Source organism: Bos taurus, chromosome 21 (assembly GCF_002263795.3).
Source record: "Bos taurus isolate L1 Dominette 01449 registration number 42190680 breed Hereford chromosome 21, ARS-UCD2.0, whole genome shotgun sequence".
Classification (NCBI taxonomy): domain Eukaryota; kingdom Metazoa; phylum Chordata; class Mammalia; order Artiodactyla; family Bovidae; genus Bos; species Bos taurus.
The window spans coordinates 69,717,846-69,739,556 of NC_037348.1; the positions used below are offsets into that span (position 1 = coordinate 69,717,846).

Consider the following 21,711-nt stretch of genomic DNA (forward strand, 5'->3'; position numbering starts at 1 on the left):
CCTGTGGGTGAGCGGCGGCGGGCGGCGGGTGCCCGGTGCCGGGTCCTTCGGTAAAGGTGGCGTACCGTAGGTCTTGGAGAAGCCTGCCAGCAGGCACGGACGTTCCCTGGACGCCTGGTCGGGTGGTGTTGACTGAGGTGGCTAGGTGGCTTTCCGTCTTTATTCCACCACTGTGACCTCTGGGCTGGGGGTGTGGCCCCATCCAGGCTGCCAGCCTGGCTGTGCAGAGGTTGCGCCCTGGGGTGGGGGACTCCACACTGTGGTCCCCGGGGTGCTGGCGGGGGCGTCGGGGCCTCCTGAGCCCCAGGCCCCTCCTCCAGTGCTGCGGGGGGAGTGTGAGTGGACCTGTGGTCGGCCTTCCCTCCGTGTTTGGCGGGCAGTTGGGGGGTTCTTTTTTCTTTCTGTCTCTGCGAGGCTGTTGCTTCTCAGTTCAGGTCCTTGGTGGGTGTCCCTGCAGCCCCCTGCCGCCCCGTGGCTGCTCAGGGTCAGGCTGCTGGGCCCACCCCGTCCTGCCCCGTGTTTGTGCTCACCTTGAAGCCCGCCCTCGGGAGGGCGGGGCCCTGGGGGTGCAGCCCCCACCCCTGTCCGGGGAGCTGGGCGCTGCCCCGGACACACGGCACCCGGGGTGTGTGGGCCGTTTCCGGTTCCTGACACATAGGAGCCATTCTTTCAGGTTTAATTTGCTTGTTACCTGGTTTCTTAGAGTGAAAGCTTCGATGGTTGATCTGAGGCCTTTTTGTAAAAACGGCTTTACTGAGCAAATCAACATGTGATAATGCCCGCCCACTGCATGGCTAGCCCGCCCTGGGGCCTCCGCCCCGTCAGCGTGGACGGGCACACCCCTGCTGTGACCCCTCTGGGGTACTGTCCATCCGGGGTCAACTGGGCCTCGTGCAAGCCTCAGCAGAGTCCAGCGGGGCAGCCGTCCCCTGCGGGCGCACGAGGGCCCACGGCTGGGCTGGCAGCCGGTGGCCTGCTGGCTGTCCTGGGCTTCCCCGGGCAGGCCCCCCACTCCCACTGCAGGCCTCCCTGCGCCTACCTCGGGGCTTTGGGGAAACGAACTTCTGTGAAGGGAGTTTGCATGACCTGAGGTCTGGGACCCCACTCCCCTGGGTGCCCGGCCTCCTCCCGCCCCCGCGGGAGTCCAGGACCCCATCCAGCATGTCCGTCTTTGCAGGGAAGGTGGTGGGTTGCCAGGGCCGGGACTGGTGTGCATGGGGTGGGGTGGGGTCCGGCAGCCCTTCCCTGTGTTGACGTCCTGGGGCCCCACCCATCCGACCCAGGTGCCCCCCCACACTGCAAAGATGTCCTGGGGGCGGGCTGTGGACTCCCGCCCGGAGCGGCAACCCTGCCTCAGCTTACCCGCCCCCACAGTGAGGACCCCAGGGTGGGTGGGGGGCTCTGCACAGCTGACATGCTCTCCCCCAACCCTTTGCAGACTACGTCTACTTCGAGAACTCCTCCAGCAACCCGTACCTGATCCGGAGGATCGAGGAGCTCAACAAGGTAGCGTGTGCCCATCCCTGCCGGGGGTCCTCCTGGAGCCCCTTCCTCGGGGTCCCTGCTGGCTTCCCTGAGGGGGGGATGCAGTGGGCAGGAAGACTCTGGGTAGGATGCCCCTGACCGAGGAGTGACAGCGGAGGACGCCCCTGCCCATCTCCCTGCCCGCTCCACACTGGGGCGGGTGCTCCTGAGCCCTTCCAGCCCCGGGGCTGCGGAGGGAGCGGGCTCCCGGTCGGAGGAGGGGGCCCTGTCCCTGCAGAACGCCCCAGCCCCGGGAGCCGCCCCGCCTCTCCTGCCGGCCACCTTGTTGGCCGCACGGGCGGGGCTGCTGGGGGGCCGCCGAGCGTGCCTCCTCCTCAGCCACCGTGGAGCCCGGTCAGCGGCCCTGGGGCTTGCTGCTCCTCCCTCCCAGGTTCCCGCAGGGGTGGCTGCGGCCCCTTCCCCGAGCAGCCCTCCAAGAAGCTCCATGTCGCCTGTGGAGGCGAGGGGCTGCCTTGCGGGGCCTCTACGCCGGGCCAGTCAGGGCACTTACCCACCAAGGATCAGACTTGGCTGCGGCTGCACCCCAGCCCCACGACCACGCTCGCCACGACCAGGCGTGGGTGGGAGGTCGGGGCCCTCGGAGCCCCAGGCTGGGCTGGCTGCAGTGAGCTGGTGCTCCAGGACGGTCTCAGGCTGGGGCTGGGGCCTGGCCAGGACGTGCTGTGGGGCGGCCTCGCTGTTGGAGCCTGGGCCCTGGGCCACCTCCCCTGCCTCCTGTTCATCGCCTGCTGCGGCCACAGGGCAAGAGGGCTCCCCTGTGCCCGCTGCTGTGACAGGAGCAGGTGGTCACCCCCATGTGGTGGGCACTGGTGCCGGTTGGGGGTGCAGCTCAGGGCCAGGCCTCTGCCCCCAGTGTCTCCTTGGCTGGTGGGGCCGTGGCGGCCTGGGTCTCAGGGCGGCTATGGTGCCCTCGCTCTGGCTGTGGCCCTCCCCCTCGATCTCCACCCATGACAGCCACGAGGCACGCGGACCCCGGGGGCTCTGCAGGTGGGGCGGGAGGAAGGTGGCTCCCAGGAGCCAGGGTGCAAGGCTGTCTGGCTGGTCCTCAGCCCTGTGCCCTGCCCGCCTCCCCGCTGTGGGGCACTGGTCTCGGTCCCGGCTGGAGGCAGTCGCAGCCCCGGCAAGCGCAGCTCAGGCAGAGGCTGCAGACCGGTCAGCCGGAGGGCTCTCACCTGACTGGCTGGGACCCTGGCAGCCTCAAGCACGTGGGGAGGTGGAGAAGGGTGATCTCCGGGGCCAGACCTGAGCCGCTCTCCCCGCGAAACGCCTGCCCTTGGCCAGTGGCCTGGTGGGCAGGAAGACGGAAGGGCAGCTTCCTCGTGAGGCCTGTCACGACGGCTGGGGACAGGGCTGACATGGGCGCAGCTGACGAGGGAGACAGGCCAGGTGCGCTGGGCACCCTCAGGGACATGGCCACTGCTGCGGTTGGTGGGGCTGGGAGACTCAGTGAGAAGTAACCCCTGGAAAGTGCTCGCGGAAATGTCAGCCAAGTGGAGGCTCCTCCGGGGGCCCAGCGGCCCGCCAGCAGGGCTCAGAGGGACAGGGACCTCGCAGGCGGAGAAGTAACCGAGGAAATGCTCCCCTACCCCACCTGCCCCCACGGCCTTCCTCCCAGAGCCGCAGGCCCTCCCAGCCCCAGGACAGCGGATGCCCCCACGGAAGGGCGCCCTGCAGGCGGCTGACCTGTCTCCATGCTGTCCCCCCGGAGCGGCCTGAGGTGGTGTGGGGGTCCCAGCAGGTGGAGCAGACCCTGGAATGAACTGTGACTGATGGGAGGGGAGTGGGTCACGTGGCAGGCAGGGCCACCCCCACGCTTTCCCGTAAAGGAGAGCAAGTGGACAGTGAGCTTTCTTTAAGAAAAGCGCAGTTGCTGTCATCCCATGGGTTGGGGTTTGCATCTCTGCTGGTTCACTCCTTCCCCTCCGCCTCCCACAAAGCCCTGACCCTGCAAACCCTCCTCAAGCTGCGCCTGCCATCTCCTCCCCTGGCCCTCCTGGGACTTGGGGCTTTCATGAGCTTGCGAAGGGATTGTTGAGTTTTCTCCTTAGAAGTTTGATTGGGTTTGTATCGGATCTGCCTTGCCTCCATGGAAAATGAAGTCTTTCACCACTGGAGCAGATTACTGTTTTGAAAGGACAGGGAGAGGCCTGCTCTGGGGGTAGGGAGGGGCAGACCCTCGAGGCGGGGGTGAGGGGGGCCCAGCGGGCTCCCCCCAGGAATTAGAAGGCAGATTTCAGAGTGAGGTCAGAGCCTGGGCGCGGGAATCTCCGCAAAGTCCAGCAAGGGGCACAAGCAGGCACCGCCAAGCCCGACAGACGTCCCCCGCGCACCGCGCTGTCTCCTGGTGGAGGGCCCTGAGGGGCGGCTGCTCCCGGGCGGGCCCCCTGGGGGCGCGCTCTGCGATGGAGCGCTGAAGACTTGAGCCCGGGTGCTCTGTGGTCAGCCTCCCCGCTCCGTCCAGTCTCTTCTGCCGTCCTGTTGAGGTGCCGGATGTCTGCCTCTGTCAAAGGCCCCTCGTCCTTCCCAGCTCAGCAGACGGCCTCCAGACCGTTTCTAGGGGTGGCTTTTTGGCCTGGGAATCAGCGCGCAAAACTCGGGATACCCGTGTCCTGCGGACCGCGTCCCGATGGGCCGTGCTCCCACGCTCAGGACAGGCGCACCACCCGCGAGCATTCTGGACCGTAGTTTTCCCTGGAGACATCTTGGTTCTCATCACGTCCCTCGTGGGCTGGGGGAGGCTGTGTGCCCTCCGAAGTCTCTGTGGCGACCTCGTAAAGCAGCAGAGGGGTAACACTTACTTTAGTCAGGAACGCGCAAAGCCTGGAAGACTTTCTTGAAAGGTTTCTGGTCTAATGGAGTTGAATAACCAGAAGTTAAATGCTTTGTATAAAGAGAGTTTAGCCTAATATGAAAAACGCTGCAATGTTTTAAATTCTATAAAGATTAGGATTGTGATACAGCCCTTGTATTATTGTTAAAAATGTCGTAAACGCCTGTCAGTTTAAAAACAGTCTTCTCCGTGTGAGGTCAGCACCTCTGGTTTTGCTGCGTCCTGGCTGCTGCTCGGTCGGCGCCTCGTGGGCCTTGACAGCCTGATTGTCCCTGGCCGCAGCGGCTGCTCCTGTCCAGGTGCCCGCGTCCCTGGAGGCTCGGGCTCCACTCACGGGGCGGCAGGGACCAGCACCCTGTCCTCGGCCATGCCCATCTGGTGCCCGCACGCAGGGGCGCAGGTGGCTTTAGGTCCGCTGTGCGTCCCCCCGCCCCCCGGCCCTGGCCCCGCCCCCCGCCCGGGGCCCTGCGTGGGGCCGCCCCGCGAGGGCGCTCAGAGCCCGCCTTGCTGTTGCAGACGGCCAGTGGGAACGTGGAGGCCAAGGTGGTGTGCTTCTACCGGCGCCGCGACATCTCCAGCAGCCTCATCGCCCTGGCTGACAAGCATGCCAGTGAGTCCCCCTGCCTGCGCCGCCCCGGCCCTCGGAGGGCCCGCGCTCCCGTTCCCTGGGGCCTTCAGCCGGGGGCGAGGTGGGGGCTGTCCGTGTCCTCGATGGGACCGTCCCTTGCACAGTGCAGGGGTCCAGGCCTGGGCTGAGGCCTGGGGGTGGGCCACGCAGGGTGGGTGCCTCCGGTGGGGGCGGGCTCCACCTGTGGGTTCCGGCCGGCGTGCATGCGTGCATACCTCCCATCCACAGCGACCTTGTGGCAGGAGCCTCCGTCCAGTGCAGGACCTGGTGCTGTGCCCAGAGGGGCAGGGGCGGGGTTCAGGGTCACTGGGCCCTCCCAGAGCCTGTGCCTACCAGCTTGGCACTGCCTGCAGCCTCCCGGTGCTGAGCAGAGGAGCCGGATCCTGGGGGTGTGGTGTTAGCGGGCCGGCCCCATTTGCGCCATCCCGTCGGTCAGGGCCCTGAGGCCGGCCGCGGGTCTGTGTGGCCCAGGCGTAGCCAATGGTGGGCAATCTCCCGTGTCCATGCCCAGCCCTGAGTAACTGCAGCCCTGGCCCTCCGCACACGGTGGTGGCCGTGTCCACGGGCCCAGCTCTTCTGCCTTCGGGCCCCAGGGGAGCTTGTCCAAGCGTTAGGTCACGAGACTTGCAGGGAGTGGGTCCCCCCAAAGGCGGGGGCTGGCAGGGCTGGGGAGGCCCCCAGGCCCAGCTCAGGGCAGGGCCTCCGTCTCCCCCGGACTGTCCATCTCATGGGGCTGGGCTCTCTGAGCCCGCTGCGGCCAGGCTGGGGGGATGCCGGTCCACCCTGCTGCCTGGGACCCGGCCAGCGCCAGGGGAGTGGGAAGGATACTCGGGGGCTCTTCTGGCAGGAGGGATAGAGGCTGGGTGGACGCCCACTGTGTGGTTGGATCTGCTGCTAGAGCTGCTTCTCGGCCCAGAGCCTGAGGCATGAGCTTGCGCCCCTCCCTGTTAGCACAGATGCCCTGGGCCCGTGGGCCTCCCCAGAGCAGGAACGCCCTCACCGGGTCTGCAGGCCTCGGGCTGCCCGCCTGGCCCTGCTCACAGGTGCGTGGGCCTCCCGCAGAGCTATCCTGAGAGCCGGACCTTGCCTGAGGAGTAGTGGGCATGGGACAGGTCCTTCCAGGAACCCCAGAGCAAGTGCGGGGCTCAGGGGAACCGGTGGGGTGTGTGGGTGAGGCCCCAGCTCTGAGCCCAAGGCCAGGACTCACTGGATCCCAGAGAGAGGGGCTTTGGCCCCAGGGGCTGCGTGCCCCTGGGTTCCTCGACGCTGGGCACCACAGCCCACTCATGTCTGCGGGTCCTCGGAGAGTGAGTTCCAGAGCCGTGCAGAGACTCCTGGTCTCCTGGGGGCAGGAGGCCAGCCTGGCCGAAGCCCTGGCTGCCCCTGAGACCACAGTGTGGCCCCTAGCCTCTCCTCGTGATGCTGATGGTTGGGAACCCTGGTGGGCCTGTGTCACCGTGAGGAGGGCGAGGTCTGCGGCCGTGACACGGGCCCCCAGGGCCTGTCTCTGGCCCCGGCTCCTTGCTGCTCTGCCGGGCCTGCCAGGCTGCCCCTGGGTGGTATGAACGCGATCAGTGTGGGTTGGGGGCCCTGTCTGAGTGTGGGTGATGCTCTCACGTGGGGCTGCCCTGGGGTCCCCGGGGGGCAGGGCGTGACATGGCTGCAGTGTGGGTACCCAGGTCCCTGTGGCTCCCACCCAGATAGCCTGGCCCGGCCTCCTCCCCAGCTGCCCGCCCCCTGGCCCTGCCGGCTTCTGTGAGCTGTGGACGCGTTGGGGGCGGCACGGGTCCCTGTACGGCCGCCACAGGGGGGCAGCAGAGGGCTGCAGGCCGCACGGGGCCCGAGCGTGCTCCTCGCAGCTTCCTGGGGGCCTCGGGGTGGAGGGTCATCTGGCTGCAGGCTTGGCTTTCACTGCCCCCTGCGTAGCCCCAGACCACCGCTGCCAAGGGCACCCCCACCCCAGGCCTGCCTGTGCTGAGTCCATACCCTGGAGGCCCCCCACTGCCCCCACATGCCAGACTTCCAGGTTCTTCTTGTGGGCACCAGTGTCCCAGCCATGGGGGGTGGCCGAGGACCCCGGGCAGGAAGCTGTGCTGCTGATCTGGCTTGGGGACCCGTCCCGCCCCCACCTGGCGCCCCGGGCCCGCTTCTCCGGAAGGTCTGGCTTCCTACGACTTTGCCGGGACAGGCTGGCCCAGGCTGGTCTGGGGTCTGCTTGGAGGCGTGGGTGGCGTGGACGTGGGGGTGGGCAGGGCCGAGGTCAGCTAGGTGGGACGTCCTCTGGCTTCGGCCGGGTGGTCTGCGGCCCCCTGTCCACCTTGCCTCCCAGCCTCACCCCCTCAGCCAGGCCGGGCCCTGAGGCTGACCTGCTGTCTGGGCACTGTCTGTCGTTGTATAGCCCTGTCAGTCTGCTATAAAACCGGATCGGGGGCCGACACCGGTGAGGAAGGTAAGAGCCGCCCTTGCGGGAGGGTCCTGGCGCCTGTGCGCCGGGCTGCATGCCCGCCCCTGCTTGCCCAAGGCGAGGTGGGCCCGCGGAGGCCCCTGCAGCTTGGCCCTGAGGGGGTTCCGGTGCAGGGAGGGCACGGGACATGGCCCTGGGGTCTCTGCCTCCCGGCCCTGGACATGCAGCAGCGGCCGCCTCGTCTCCCCCGTCTCCCCTGTCTCCCCCCGCGGGCTTAGGACACGTCCTCCTTCCTGATGAGACACCCTGGCTGCGGGCTTCTGGGGCGGCTGGGCTAGAACTGGCGCTGCCCGAGCGCCTGCTGGGGCCCCCTGGGGGTGGGGGCCGGGGGAGCCAGCGGGTGGGTCTGTTCGGTGGCCTGAGCCCGTGTCCTCTCTGTCCTTCAGGAGAAATAGAGGAGGAGATGGAGAACCCGGAGATGGTGGACCTGCCCGAGAAGCTCAAGCACCAGCTGCGGCATCGGGAGTTGTTCCTGTCTAGACAGCTGGAATCTCTCCCCGCCACGCACATCAGGTACCGTGGGCCTGGGCAGGGAGCACAGGTCAGGTACCGCAGGCCTGGGCGGGGACCACACGGGGCGGGGACCACACGGGGCGGGGACCACAGGTCAGGTACCGCAGGCCTGGATGGGCACGGGGGGCACCCGCCTCCCCTGATGGACGCCCTCCTGTGTCCTGCCTTGCAGGGGGAAGTGCAGCGTCACTTTGCTGAATGAGACCGAGTCCCTCAAGTCCTACCTGGAACGGGAGGTGAGGCTCCCCTGCCCCCCGAGGGGCACGACTTGTCCTGCTGGGGGTGGGGAGGCCCATGGCAGCTGCCCTGGTTGCTGTCTGGGCTTCCCCAGCAGGCGGGTGCCCACCCAGCCATCCTGGCCGCTGTGTCCCGGCCACACTGTGCCGACCCAGCATTGCCAGCAGGGCAACCGGAAGTGTCTTGAGTTTGTGAAACAGGAATCATCAGTGCTGCCGGGGCCAGGGGACCAACCTCGTCCCACGGGTAGACGGGCCTCACGGTGACGCCCGAGCCCCTCACCCTGCGGCCGCTGTCCTTCCCGCCGTGACCTTCAGGGCGGGTGGTTCTGATGGGCTCGCCTTTCCATTGCCCCCTCTCCCAAGAAACATGACTATCAGAGCCGTCTCCAGAGGACACATGCGTGTCCCCGGAGCAGCAAGATGCATCTTCAGGGAAGCCAGTGGGCCAGCAGGGGTCACTGCAGCAGGGCTCTGGCGTCATCCTGCGAGGGCAGGTCAGGGTGTGGCCAAGGGTCAGGGTCCCCTCCACGCATGTCCTAGCGGACACGCGCCTCTGGCTCCCAGGGGACCTGCCCACGGATCCTTGCAGCTCTTGCAGGAGTGTCATCGCCTGCGGGCGGCACCCTCCCTAGGCAAGGCCAGGCTCTCCAGGGGCCCAGAGGAGTGAGCGGAGGGGGCGGCGTGGACTGGGAGCACAGGTGGCCGCCGGTGCCAGCGGTCCAGCGATCCAGCGAGGACAGCCTGGTGCGTGGCCTCCCTGACGCCTGACTCAGGAATTGGAGAACCGCCAGGCGACGGCCTGGAGTTGGCGCAGAGGAGCCGCTGGGGCAGCCCGGGCCCCCAGGAGCCCCTGCCTGTGGGAGGCCTGGTGCGGCCTGGGAAGGTGGCGGGCAGAGCAGGGCCGTGGCCCCAGGCAGCTTCCACTGGGGAGCAGACGCGTGGTCTACAGTTTGGAAAGGTCCCCCGGTGGCAGCCGCCCGAGCAGTGACGTGGACAGCTGACCCTGAGCAAAGGCGGCTGTGAACCAGCCTCGGGAGGCGTGTTGGCCCTGCTCTGGCACCTGCGTGCGTCTCTAGGGTGCACAGCGGGCGTTTCCTGCTGTTCTCCTTCACCCATCTGGGGAGTGGGTGCCTCTGAGGAGCGGGGGATGGCCCAGGCGAGGGGCTGGCAGCACAGGCGCGCAGCTGCAGCCCACGGGACCTACACCCAGGAGCCCTTGGCCCTGACGCGGGGGCAGCCCCTGCCCGCTGCCGCCTGGGGGGTGAGGGCTGTGGAGGAACAGCCACAAGGGAGTCAAGAAAGGCACAGTGGGGGCACGGGGCCAGGTAGACCCTGCGGGATACGGTGAGGCCCCAGGGGAAGCCCCGGGTCGGCAGGCTTGCTTTCGAGAAGCGGCCCAGGCCAGCTCAGCGTGGCTTCCTGGGGGCCGAGGAGGGTGCGTCGTGCCCGCCGACCCCAGGTGGGCCCGGAGCCGGCAGGAGGGTGCCCACGGGCTGGAGCCGCCGGCTCTGGGCGCCGGGCCCGGGACGTCCTGTTACGTGGTCGCTTTCTGTGCGTCTCCTGTGACAACCGCACGGGAGCCCTGCCGTCTCCTTGGAGGCCGCGCCCAGAATCTGTCAGATTTGTTCCCAGATGTCTTCGGAGTTTTGTTGCTGTTAAATGCTTCTATAAACTAAATTTTTAGACTCGCTGCTGACGGGCTTGAGGCAGTCTGGGGAGCTGCCTGCAGCTGCCTGGCCTGTGCCCCGAGCCCGCCTGGCCGTGGTGCCGTGTGCTGACAGCCCTGCCTGTGCTGCTTTCCAGGACTTCTTCTTCTACTCTCTGGTCTACGACCCCCAGCAGAAGACCCTCCTGGCAGACAAAGGGGAGATCCGGGTGGGGAACCGGTACCAGGCGGACATCACCGACTTGCTGAAAGAAGGTGGGTGGGGTGCGGCGGGCCCAGCACCCCCAGCGCCTGTCGCTGGGCCCTCCACGCTACCCTGAGACTGTTTCTTTTTAGCAGTTATTTTCATAACTTTTTAAAAACTCTTTCTCTGTTCAAAGAGCTTGTTTGAGTGATTGCCAGTATCACTGACTTCTGGTGGATGGTGCTGTCCGCCAGGCCACCGTGCTCGGGGGGCAAAATGCCCGGCTCCCCTGCCCACTCAGGCCACCAGCGGCCCAGGGGTCATGGGCGGGCCTGACCCCTTCCTGCAGCTCAGTCTGTCCCCACGCATGCAGCACAGGGAACTCGGGCCCCGGTGACCCCCCCCAGGCCTTGCTTCCTGCAGGGGCCCCGTGGTTGGCAGCAGGCCTGACGTGAGCGGCCCTCATCCCTTGGGTGGTGGCCACGGCCAGGCAAGTGGGGCTGACGCAGGGGGCCGCGGGGTCCACGCTCGTGGGCATCCTGTCCTCTCCTGTCCTGGTCATGCGGCTCGGTGAGGCAGGCCTGGCGGCTGGACCGCGCACGCCCTTGGCCTCAGGGCATTCGGGCGCCTGGCTCTCTTTGGAGTCTGTGCCCCTGCAGAGCTGGCCCTGTGTGAGGTGCCCAGGCCGCCCGGGGTCCCTGGGTCCCTTGTGGAGCACGTGGCCGCTGCTCTCTCGTCCTCAGGTGGCCCTGGCGAGCGTCTCCTGCGTCTGTGGGGCGTGGGCCAGGCCTGGCTCCCCTTCTGCTCTGCACCCCGGGTTCCTCTGTGCAGGAATCCCCAGAAGCTTCCTCTCTGTGGCCACCGCGCCTCCCGATCCCCCAGCTGCTCCATTCGTCCTGGGCTCTGCCCTTGGCCCGTGTGCACGTTTCCTGTTGCACACGTGTGCACACACCTGTGGCACACCTCACTCGGACCTCACCCACACACTCACACCCACCTCCCTGTTGGGGCCTCAGTCTCCGTCTTGGGGTGCCTGCTTGTCTGGTCAGGTGTCAGGGAGGCGCTGAGCCAAGCCCATGGGAAGCGGGTGGCGGGGCGGCTCCCCCGTCTGCCCTGTGTGTCCAGCTCCATCACGGGCGGGCCTGGCCGCTCCTCCGTCCGGCCCTGTGAGCACTCGCATCATCCTGGGCCCCCGCACTGCGTCGGCCTGGCCGCTCCTCCCTCCGGCCCTGTGAGCACTCGCATCGTCCTGGGGCCCCGCACTGCGTCTCCCGCTCCTCCCTCCGGCCCTGTGAGCACTCGCATCATCCGGGGGCCCCGCACTGCGTCTCCCGCTCCTCCCTCCGGCCCTGTGAGCACTCGCATCATCCTGGGGCCCCGCACTGCGTCTCCCGCTCCTCCCTCCGGCCCTGTGAGCACTCGCATCATCCGGGGGCCCCGCACTGCGTCTCCCGCTCCTCCCTCTGGCCCTGTGAGCACTCGCATCATCCTGGGCCCCCGCACTGCGTCGGCCTGGCCGCTCCTCCCTCCGGCCCTGTGAGCACTCGCATCATCCTGGGCCCCGCACTGCGTCTCCCGCTCCTCCCTCCGGCCCTGTGAGCACTCGCATCATCCTGGGGCCCCGCACTGCGTCTCCCGCTCCTCCCTCCGGCCCTGTGAGCACTCGCATCATCCGGGGGCCCCGCACTGCGTCTCCCGCTGAACCTCCGGCCCTGTGAGCACTCGCATCATCCTGGGCCCCCGCACTGCGTCGGCCTGGCCGCTCCTCCCTCCGGCCCTGTGAGCACTCGCATCGTCCTGGGGCCCCGCACTGCGTCTCCCGCTGAAACAGAGCCGGCCGCGCTGGCTGTGGACTCCCCTCCGGGGTCAGGCATCCTTGGGGGTCCTGGTGAGGCCTCAGGGATGCTGGTGGCTCACGTGTCCAGAGTGCTCACGTTGCTGCTGCCTGGGTGAGCTCACATTGCCCCCTGCCTGGGTACCCGGCGGGGCCGAGCCTCTGTCCTCAGGTGCCCTGGGCTGGCCCTGCCCACAACCCAGGCCTTTCCCACTCCTGACTTGGGGGCCCTGGCGAAGGCCTCAACTTGCTGTCTCCCCGCACCTCCTGGGGTGTGGGCCCTGCCACTGTGAAGCTGTGCCCCAGCCGTGCGTGTATGTGGCGGCCACAGAGCGTGCCGTGATGCTGCCTGCCAGCTGGCGTGGCGCTGGGACAGGCATGCCACTGCACCCGGGGCTCTGGGCTTGGCTGCCTGGCCATATCGCTTGGGCCTGGATCCAAGAGGAGGGTCCCCGCCTTACCCGGGGAGGGTCTCAGTGCCAAGGCGCCGCCCGGAGGGAGCGCAGCATGCCCATCCTCCAGACGCCCCATCGCGTCCCACAGCCCCACACCCCAGGCTCTTGGATCTCCGCGCCCCATCCCTGGATCAGCCCTGCATGTCTGCGGTGCCGGGCTCCCTCCCGTGGGCCCCTGGCCCAGCGCGCCCCTGTAGCCCGCCAGGGTGACCTCCCCAGGGCGAGGGGGCACGTGTCTCTCCAGTGACTTTAAGCTGTGGCGGCTCTGCTGACCCGCACCCATCCCAGGCTCCATGGGCTTCCCGAATGCGCGGGGGTCCTGGCCCTGGAAGCAGCTTCCTGCCGAGAGTGACCGTGGCTGAAAGCGTCTGCAGACGTTCAGCTCGGGTGCCCGAGTTGAATGTGGGTGTGACGTGTCCTCCATGCCAGCCCAGCCACGCCGGGTGGGCGTTCTGCAGGCCCTCCTCGTGGTCCCATCCCCACTGCTGACCAGAGCACACCGGCCCTTGGCACAGGTGCTGCCCAGGACAGAAGCGTCCACGGCCGGGCCCTGGGCTCCCCTGTGCCACCCACAGGCTGAGGGAGAAGACGCCCTGAGACGAGGCCTCCGGCCTCAGGGCCCCGGGTGGCAGGCGAGCGTCTGTGCTGAGCCAGCATCAGTGCGCTGGTGGTGAGGGGCTGGCACGGGGGGCCAGGCGCAGTGGCACCTGACCCTGTGGCGGCTCGGGGTAAAGAGCTCGACCGACCATACCCGAACCGCCCGCCCTCCCCCAGCGGCTGTGCTGCTGCCCCTCCTGGTGGCTCCTCCAAGGGCCTGGGGGCCAGACCCGGACCCCATTCCAGAGGCGAAGGCGCGCCCTGTGCCATGCTCGCCCTGGAGCGCTGACCAGACCGCGTCCATGTGTGTGTGCCCGCATTCCTGTGTGTGCGTGCTTGTGTCTCTGTGCACGTGCGTGTACACGTGTGTCTGTGTATGCGTTTCCGTGTGCTTCTTTGTGTGTGCACACACGCGTGCTGTGTCCCCGCCCCGGATTCACTTACCCTCTCCCTCCCTGCAGAAGGGGGTGCTCCACCCCTCACCCCAGTAGGCCAGGCCCTAAGGGGACCCCTGGGCCCTGAGCTCTCACTAGAGCCTCGGGGCTCCTCCCGCGGCCCCGGCGGCCTCACCCCGCGGCACCCCTTCTCCGCAGGCGAGGAGGACGGCCGAGACCAGTCCAAGCTGGAGACCAAGGTGTGGGAGGCCCGCAACCCACTCGTGGACAAGCAGATTGACCAGTTCCTTGTGGTGGCCCGGTAAGTGCCGGGCAGGCAGGGCACAAGCTGGCACGGCCTTAACTGCTTGCCCACCGTGTGGTGGGTTCTGGGACATCTGTCCCTCGGGGTGTTGCCCAGTGAAGGGCACATGAGGCCGGTGGGGCGGGGCCTGCTCTGTCGCGACCCCTGTGTGGTCCCTGGGGAGGTCTGGCCCTTCCTGCACGCGGAGCTGGCTGAGGGCTGCTCAGAGCCACCCCCCAACAGGCCGGGGCTCTTTCCGAAGACTGCGGGGTGGGACAGGGTGCCCGTCCAGCTTTGGGACTGGGCGAAGGCCGCTGGGGCGGATGTGGCTGAGGTCTGGGCCTCCTGGACACGAACGGATGTGCTCTGCGGAGCTGTCTCTGCTGAGGCCGCCGCCCTGGCCCCCGCGGGGCAGGTCTGATGAGCACTCAGGGCTGCATGCTCCCCCACCACCCCGCCCTGGGCCAGGCGCCATCCAGCGCTGGAACCCAAAGGCTGTCTCATGAGAAGAGCTCTGCAGAGACAGGCAGAGTCCCCAAGCTCCAGAGCAGAGCACTCCTCCCCGAGACAGCCGAATCTGGGCCCCTGTGCGTGTCCAGCTCGGCCTGCCTGGCCTCCTGCTCGTCTGCTCCAGCGGTCAGTGTCTCTTCCTGCCCCCCCCCCAGCTCTGTGGGCACCTTTGCCCGGGCCCTGGACTGCAGCAGCTCCGTCCGGCAGCCCAGCCTGCACATGAGCGCCGCGGCCGCCTCCCGGGACATCACCCTGGTAAGCAGGTGCCAGCCGAGCAAGGCCCAGCACGTTTGCTTAGGTCAAGCCCCTGGGCACGGCCCCACCCAGGGCAGGGCTCTCGGTGCCCTGGCGTGACAGCCCCGTCTTCGCACAGGTTCAGGCTGACCTGCCCGTCCTGGGGCCGCCCTGCTCCTTCCTCCCACCCCATCTCGGGCAGCAAGTCTCCCAGAAGGAGGCTCAGGTGCCCCAGGCTGGCCCTGCCTGCCCACGGCTCTCTCCCCACATCCTCCCCAGAGGCCCAAGCCTGTGGCCTTCCACACGTGACCCGGGTGTGTCCGCCACCCGGGCTGGGGGTGGGTCCCAGCGCAGGGCCCAGGTGACCCTGCCTCCCGCCCCACACAGTTCCACGCCATGGACACGCTGCACAGGAGCGTGTATGACGTTGCCAAGGCCATCTCAGCCCTGGTGCCGCAGGGTGGGCCCGTGCTCTGCAGGGACGAGATGGAGGAGTGGTCAGCCTCAGAGGCCAGCCTTTTTGAGGAGGCCCTGGAAAAGTACGGGAAAGACTTCACAGACATTCAGCAAGACTTTGTGAGTACCGCGGGGCGGGCTCAGGGCTGCTCTGCTCCCCAGGTCTCTGTGTTCCGTCCCCTCATCTGTTAGAGGTGACGAGGAGGTCCAGCTCCTCGCTGACCCTCGGGCCCTGGGCATGTCCAGGTCCTCGCTGGCCCTCAGGCCCCGGCCGTGTTTGAGTCCGGTGGTTTTTAACCAGCCGAGCTTCCGCATAGGTCCTTGGAAGTGTCCCCAGTGAGCACGTGGGAATCAAGTCTGCAGGGACCCCTCCTGCTCTCACAGTCCCTAAAACACACTTGAGCTCATCTGAAAGGAGGCGAAATGCTGGTCACTCAGAGGAGCACGTCCGTGCAGAGAGGGCAGCAGGGTGGCCAGGCCGGCCTGACCACAAGCCCCAGGGAGAGGCCGGGATGCAGCGGCCTTGCCTGCGTCTGATGCCCAGCAGCATCTCCACTGGAACAGATGAAGCTGGTGCCAGGCTCACCGCAGGAGGTGGAGAAGAGGTGTGGCCTGGAGGCCCTCAGGGCCCTGCAGAGCCCTGGTGCCACCGGTGCAGGCCGAGCCCCGAGCCGGCCCCTTGACCGACTTGGTAGAGTGTGCTGAAACCTCAGCAGGGCGGCAAGGCCTCCTCACCAGAAATAAGCGGAGTGCGCCCCCTACAGGTCCCAGGCCCCTCGTGCTCCCGTGTGACGGGCCAGGTGCAGGAGATATGTGCCTGCGGTCAACTCACCCCAGCGGGTGTCGTGGGTGAATGTGCTCAGGGAGGCAGGCCCGCAGGTGGCCTGCGAGCCCGGGGTGACACCAGAACAGCGGGAGCAGACGGCACTCGGTGTGCAGCCCACAGCCTGGAGGGGACGGGGACCTGGGTGCCTCCTCCACCCGCCTCATCCCCGGGCACTGCACCAGGGCTGGAAGCACCCACCCAGCCAGCCAGCCAGCAAGCCGGGCGCAGTCGCTGTGGCAGGAAGGGAACCTGGGGAGGAGCTTCTCTGCCGTGTGGTCTGCCCAGGAGAGGGCGAGCCTGGGCCCTGACAGTGGCCTGGGCGGGGCCCCACTGACATGCCTCCCTTCCACAGCTTCCCTGGAAGTCACTCACCAGCATCATCGAGTATTACTACATGTGGAAGACCACCGACAGATACGTGCAGCAGGTGAGGGCCAGCCGGTGCGGGCGGGGTCTCCCCTCTACAGACCCAGCTGCTGGCCTCTGACCCTATGTTCTGTGTTTTAAGAAACGCTTGAAAGCGGCTGAAGCGGAGAGCAAGTTAAAGCAAGTTTATATCCCCAACTAGTAAGTGCACCCCCAGAACGCCGCCCCCGTGTCTCCATGTCCCTGGGTGGGCCAGGCCCGCCGCTGGCTTCACGTGGCCAGGTGGTGCCTCCCTGGCTCAGGGTCTGGGCGAGTCAGGGGCCTGTCCTTGAAGCCCAGGATGGCGGGGGCGGCAGAAGGGCAGGACCCAGCCCTGGCTCTCCCTCGGCCAGTCAGGCAGCACTGGGCATGGAGGCTGGAAGCCGTCCCGCCTGGGGTCAGACTCTGACCCGAGTCCGCGGGGAGAGAGCTGGGGTTGGCGGCTGCCGTGTGGCCAGGCGGATGTGGACGGGGCTGCTGGGGTCCCAGAGCCGAGCTCCCGGGGCTCCATGATCCCGTGACGCCCTCCCTCTCTCCCTTACCCAAGTAACAAGCCAAACCCGAACCAGATCAGCGTCAACAACGTCAAGGCAGGTGTGGTGAACGGCGCAGGGCCGCCAGGCCAGAGCCCTGGGGCCGGCCGGGCCTGCGAGAGCTGTTACAGTAAGTAGCCCCCAGGTGCACCCTAGTCTGCGGCCCTGGGCACCCCTGCACCGTCCCGGGGACCGGCCTGGGGGCGGGGATCGCACTCTGCTTGGAGGAGCCCTGATGGGGAGTGAGGGGAGCGCGGTGCCCAGGCCCAGGGTGGTGTGGGCGGGCGACAGCTGTGGAATGCTCTTTGCCGTCACTGGTTCTGCTTAAGAATCCGTCTATTTTCAACTTTGTTGTCCGTAGCCACCCAGTCTTACCAGTGGTATTCTTGGGGTCCCCCTAACATGCAGTGTCGCCTCTGCGCGTCTTGTTGGACATATTGGAAGAAATATGGTGGCTTGAAAATGCCAACCCGGTTAGATGGAGAGAGGCCGGGACCCAACCGCAGTAACATGGTAAGCCCCGCCCTGCGCCCCGCCCCGCCCGCCCGCGCGCCCCGCCCCTGCGGCCCGGCCCGCGGTCATGGCGCTGTGTCGGGGCGGCGCGCCCCCTTCCGCAGAGCCCCCACGGCATCCCAGCGCGGAGCAGCGGGAGCCCAAAGTTCGCAATGAAGACGAGACAGGCCTTCTACCTGCACACCACCAAGCTCACGCGCATCGCCCGGCGCCTGTGCCGCGAGATCCTGCGCCCCTGGCACGCCGCCCGCCACCCCTACATGCCCATCAACAGCGCGGCTATCAAGGCCGAGTGTGAGTGTCCCTTGGGGCGGGCGGGGTGGGGGTGCTGCCGGCGGGCGAGCGCACTGACCCTGGCCCCCCTCAGGCACGGCTCGGCTGCCGGAAGCCTCCCAGAGCCCGCTGGTGCTGAAGCAGGCCACGCGGAAGCCCTTGGAGGCCGTGCTGCGGTTCCTCGGTGAGCCCGCCCGCCCCGCCCTCCGCAGGGTCCGCCCCGCCCGCCCCCACCCCGCCGCCGCAGGCTCCTGTGAGGATTCGGAGTGGTCTTCCCCATGCTGTTCCCGTTGGGGTGGGCTCCGGGCTGGGTGGGAGGCATGCCCTCCAGGAGGGACGCAGAGAGGGGCGGCCTGGGGCCTTGAGCACCCCATTCGTCCGCGGCCCTTCGTTCTGCTGGTCTGGGCTGGGCTGGGATTCGGTCCCTCCCCCTGTGCCCGCATTCCCTTGTGAAAGACTCTGGGAGCTGGCGGGCGCCCAGGAGACGCAGGCGGCTGTGGCCCCTCCTGCTGTCTGGGCTCTGGCCCCGGAGAGCCGCTGAGGGCTGGGGCGCTTGGCAGGTGTAGGCCTGCGCCTCCTGGAGCCGGTCAGCTGACAGAGCCCCTAGTTCATCATCTGGCCAGTGGCCAGCCTGGGCTGCCAGCTTGGTGGCCACTAAGGGGACCTGCTCATTTGTGGGCACCTGGAGCCTGTAGACTGGTGGTGGTCGCTGGTGGGCCCGTCGGCTGGACCGAGGGGTCTAGCCCCAGCCTCTGTCGCTGCCCTCAGGGTGCCCAGGGCGCCACACTGGTGTGCCTACCGGGGCCTGGGCTGCTCATGCTCTCCCGGGTGGTGGGGCTGCTGCTGAGGAGCGGCCATGTGCCCACTTGCTGTGTTGGCCCTGCAGAGACCCACCCCCGCCCCCCCAAGCCCGACCCAGTGAAGAGCGTGTCTGGTGTGCTCAGCGGCCTGACCCCTGCCAAGTCGGCCCCTGTCATCAACAACGGCTCCCCTACCATCCTGGGCAAGAGGAGCTACGAGCAGCACAACGGGGTCGACGGTGAGTCCGGGGGGCCTCGGGCTCGGCCGGTGTGGCTGTGGGCCTGGGGTGCCTGGTGCCCGCTGCGCCCGCGCCCGCTGACCGTGTGTTCTCTCCTCTCTCCTGCCGCCGGGCGCTGCCAGGCAACGTGAAGAAGCGCCTCTTGATGCCCAGTAGGGGTAAGGCCCGGCCCTCCGCGCGGGCCTGTGTGCTGTGCTTCCGTGTGTGCGGCGGATGGCTCAGGGCACGTCCAGGGCAGTCCACGCGGGCTGGGCTGCGCCCCGCCGCCCCTAACCCAGCGCCCACCTGTCACTCGGCAGAGGCCCTGGGGCCGCCCCCCACCCCCACCTGGGCGCCCCGGCTCACAAAAAGCCTTTCCGTCTGGGCCCAGCGCCGGTCAGTGGACTGTCCTCCGTCAGGCGGCCCTGGTGCCCCCGCCGCCTGCCCGCACTGGCTGCACTGCCGCGTTGTGCCCGCCCGCATGCCGTCAGCCTCAGCTCGTGTGCCGCCCACCCTGTGCTTGTGACCTTGCCCGTGCCCTGCCTGGTGGGGGGCTGTGGGACCCTGGCCCCTCAGGTGCCGACGGGACAGAGCTGTGGTGTGGCTGGCATGGCTGGGTGGGGGTCTGCAAGGCCCAGGGAACGCCCAGGCCAGGGCCCCCCGGGGAGATGCACCCCGGGCTGAGACCGCGGGGCCCTGTCCCAAGTCGGGGTGCACACGCTGGGCAGGCCACCGTGGGGCCCCCTGCTGTCGGGTGTGGCTGGCGTTGGCCTCTGGAGTGTGACTCCCTCGCCTGCCCAGGGCTGGCTTTGGCTTTCTCAGTGGGGGAGGGGCGTTGGTGGTCCCAGGCTGCTCTAGTAGGGGTCACCACGGTGCCAGTGAGGGGCATTTCAGCCTTGTGGGGGCCAGTGCCCCCAACGGTCAGCCTGTTGCAGGACGGGTGAGGGGGAGGTGAATGGAACCAGCAGAAGGGGAACTTACGGGAACTCACTCAGAGCTCCTCCCGCCAGCCCCTCCTAGCAGCAAGGTCAGGTCCAGCGTGGGTACCCCCACGCTGCATCCCGGGCAGCCAGCATGGACGTGGCCAGAGCCCTCCCCTGGTCTCAGGACTGGAGACCTGCTGGCCCAGGAAGGCTGGCCTGGGCTTGGTTCTTGGATCTCTGGAAGGTGGTGGGAGGCAGTGGCCATCTGGCCCAGCCCGGTCCCCTGGACACGCCCGTCTCAGTGTGTCCGAGAGCCTGGCAGGCACGTGCTGGGGGTCAGCTGGTGGCACTGAGGTCCAGTCCTCTCACTCCATTTGGACCCAGGCTCTTTCTGCCCCAGGCCCCCTGCTGCCTTGCCTGCAACCCCTTGGTGGGGCGCCAGCTCACTCTAGCCTCGCCTCCTCGCTGACCTCCCCCTTCCCCTGGAGCCATCCTTAAGGGGTTCCCACAGTCCCTGGTCTCAGCAGAGCAGCCGGCCCACTCGTCTGCCCACATCCCATGGGAGGGGAAGCGGGTCTTATCAACAGGGCTTGGGGCTTAGGGCTTGACTTGTAAAGAGCTCTTGATAGCAGTGGGATAAACTCCATTGACTTAGGTCAGTTTTTCCAAAATCCACGTGTTCCCGTCGCTACTTCAACCCTAGCCCTGGGTCCCGGGTGGGTGTTGGAGGCCACATTCAGGCCCGCTGGGGTGCCGTGTGGTGGGCGGAGCAGCAGCGGATGGCAGGAGCCGGCTCTAGGCCAGGGCCCTGCTGCCAGGGGTCCTTCACTCCCTAACCTGGCCCTCCGTGGCCTGTGGCTGCCTGCACCCCAGGGCCCCACATGTGCACCCCCCACGCTAACCGTGTGCTTTCTTCTCTCTGCCACTCGTCCCTCTGGTAGGCACCTACCTGGGTAAGTAGCACAGAGCCTTGAGCGCTGTGTACGGCTGTGTACACCCGTGGACAGCTCGTGAGCGCTGCAGGCTGGGTGCCAGGGCCCCTGCCCCTGCCTGCTGGGGTTGTGGGTACCCCAAGTTAGAAGGTGCTGCAAAGGGGGGCTGGACAGCTATTCCAGGCTCATCTAGAGACAGACCTTGGTCAGGAAGCACTTTTGGGAGGAGTTAGATGTGTGCAGCAGGATGCAGGCGATGGAGACTAGCTCATGTGACCACATAGATGCACACTGACAGGCTCACAGCCACATGCACTCACGTGACCCACACTCGCGGGCCCATGTACGCACAGCGACACGAGCTCGCGGGCCCGTCTACTCACCAGCACATGCTCACGGGCCGTGTACTCAGATCAACATGCTCACAGGCCCGTGTACTCACACCAGCGTGAGCTCACTGGCCCGTGTACTCACACCAACATGTGCTCACAGGCGCGTGTACTCAGACCAACATGTGCTCACAGGCCTGTGTACTCACCAGCACGCCCACAGGCCCGTGTACCGATGCTCTCACGGCCACGCACGTGCACTCACTGCGTGTGTGTTTGGGAGTTGCGGATCGTTTTGATTCCCGTTGAGGGTACAGCCTGTGACCCGGGACGATCCTTTTCTGAGCCGCTGGTGGCAGCTCTCACCTCCAGCCCCCCAGCCACAGAGTGGAGCCGCTAGCTGGAGCCTGGCCTACTGACCTCTCCTGGGCACTCCCATCAGCTTCCCGCAGGGCACCTGGCCCCAGGTCCACGCTGGGGACTGGGAGCCCCTTGGGAGGAAGTCTGGTGAAGTCTGAACCTGGGGAGGGCCTGCCCTGCGGGGGGGGCTCCCTGTTGCTGTTGTACGTGTAGCTGTGCCAGCTGTCACTTGGCTGCTCTGTAAACCAGGCCACAGTGGTCCTGGCTCCTCGAGAAGTGAGCTCAGATCTGAGGCTCCTACACTGCCCCCTCCCCCCCACCGGGGCCCCTGAGAGCCACCTGGGCAAGGCCAGGACTCGGGAGCTAAGGCCCACCTGGGTGTGGGCTGCAGTTCTGGGGAGATGGAGCTCCGGGCTTCCTGCGTCTCCGCTGTGGGCCCTTGGCACGCGTGTGGGCGCAGCACATGCCTGCGTGGCCTCACGGCCTGTCCTCCTTCCTCCTGTCAGGTTTGGCGAACCACGGACAGACCAGGCACATGGTGAGCGCGAGGGCCCTGTTCTCCACACGCTTGCACACACACGCTCCGTGGGCCTTAGTAGGGAGGCCCCCAGCCCTGCCAGGCGCTGTGGGAGCATCTGGAAGGCCCCTGGGGACTCGAGGAGGGGCAGGTGTCCAGGTCTTCATGGGGTCTTCGTGGCCCTCCGGGCACCCCTGCCCCCACTGCCCCTGGGACGGCCACCATGGGGCTTCTGGGTGCTGCGTGGAG

The 21,711-nt window shown here is 67.6% G+C and overlaps 1 protein-coding gene across 4 annotated transcripts in view; it reads left to right on the forward strand.

Annotated features, from left to right (window-relative positions):
* Positions 1 to 21,711, forward strand: part of MTA1 (metastasis associated 1) — a 34,562-nt gene that overhangs the window by 11,962 nt on the left and 889 nt on the right. The window contains exons 2-19 of one of the 4 annotated variants that reach the window (XM_059879407.1): positions 1,439 to 1,506; positions 4,892 to 4,985; positions 7,402 to 7,452; positions 7,854 to 7,980; positions 8,153 to 8,216; positions 10,023 to 10,140; positions 13,549 to 13,651; positions 14,299 to 14,398; positions 14,765 to 14,953; positions 16,012 to 16,086; positions 16,168 to 16,226; positions 16,612 to 16,727; positions 16,959 to 17,110; positions 17,215 to 17,404; positions 17,478 to 17,567; positions 18,270 to 18,422; positions 18,545 to 18,580; positions 21,452 to 21,483. In XM_059879407.1, the coding sequence (XP_059735390.1) occupies positions 1,439 to 1,506; positions 4,892 to 4,985; positions 7,402 to 7,452; positions 7,854 to 7,980; positions 8,153 to 8,216; positions 10,023 to 10,140; positions 13,549 to 13,651; positions 14,299 to 14,398; positions 14,765 to 14,953; positions 16,012 to 16,086; positions 16,168 to 16,226; positions 16,612 to 16,727; positions 16,959 to 17,110; positions 17,215 to 17,404; positions 17,478 to 17,567; positions 18,270 to 18,422; positions 18,545 to 18,580; positions 21,452 to 21,483 (1,817 nt within the window). Of the gene's footprint in view, positions 1 to 1,438; positions 1,507 to 4,891; positions 4,986 to 7,401; positions 7,453 to 7,853; positions 7,981 to 8,152; positions 8,217 to 10,022; positions 10,141 to 13,548; positions 13,652 to 14,298; positions 14,399 to 14,764; positions 14,954 to 16,011; positions 16,087 to 16,167; positions 16,227 to 16,611; positions 16,728 to 16,958; positions 17,111 to 17,214; positions 17,405 to 17,477; positions 17,568 to 18,269; positions 18,423 to 18,544; positions 18,581 to 21,451; positions 21,484 to 21,711 lie in introns of those variants that run through there. The other 3 variants (XM_059879409.1, XM_059879408.1, XM_059879410.1) reach the window with 3 other exon arrangements.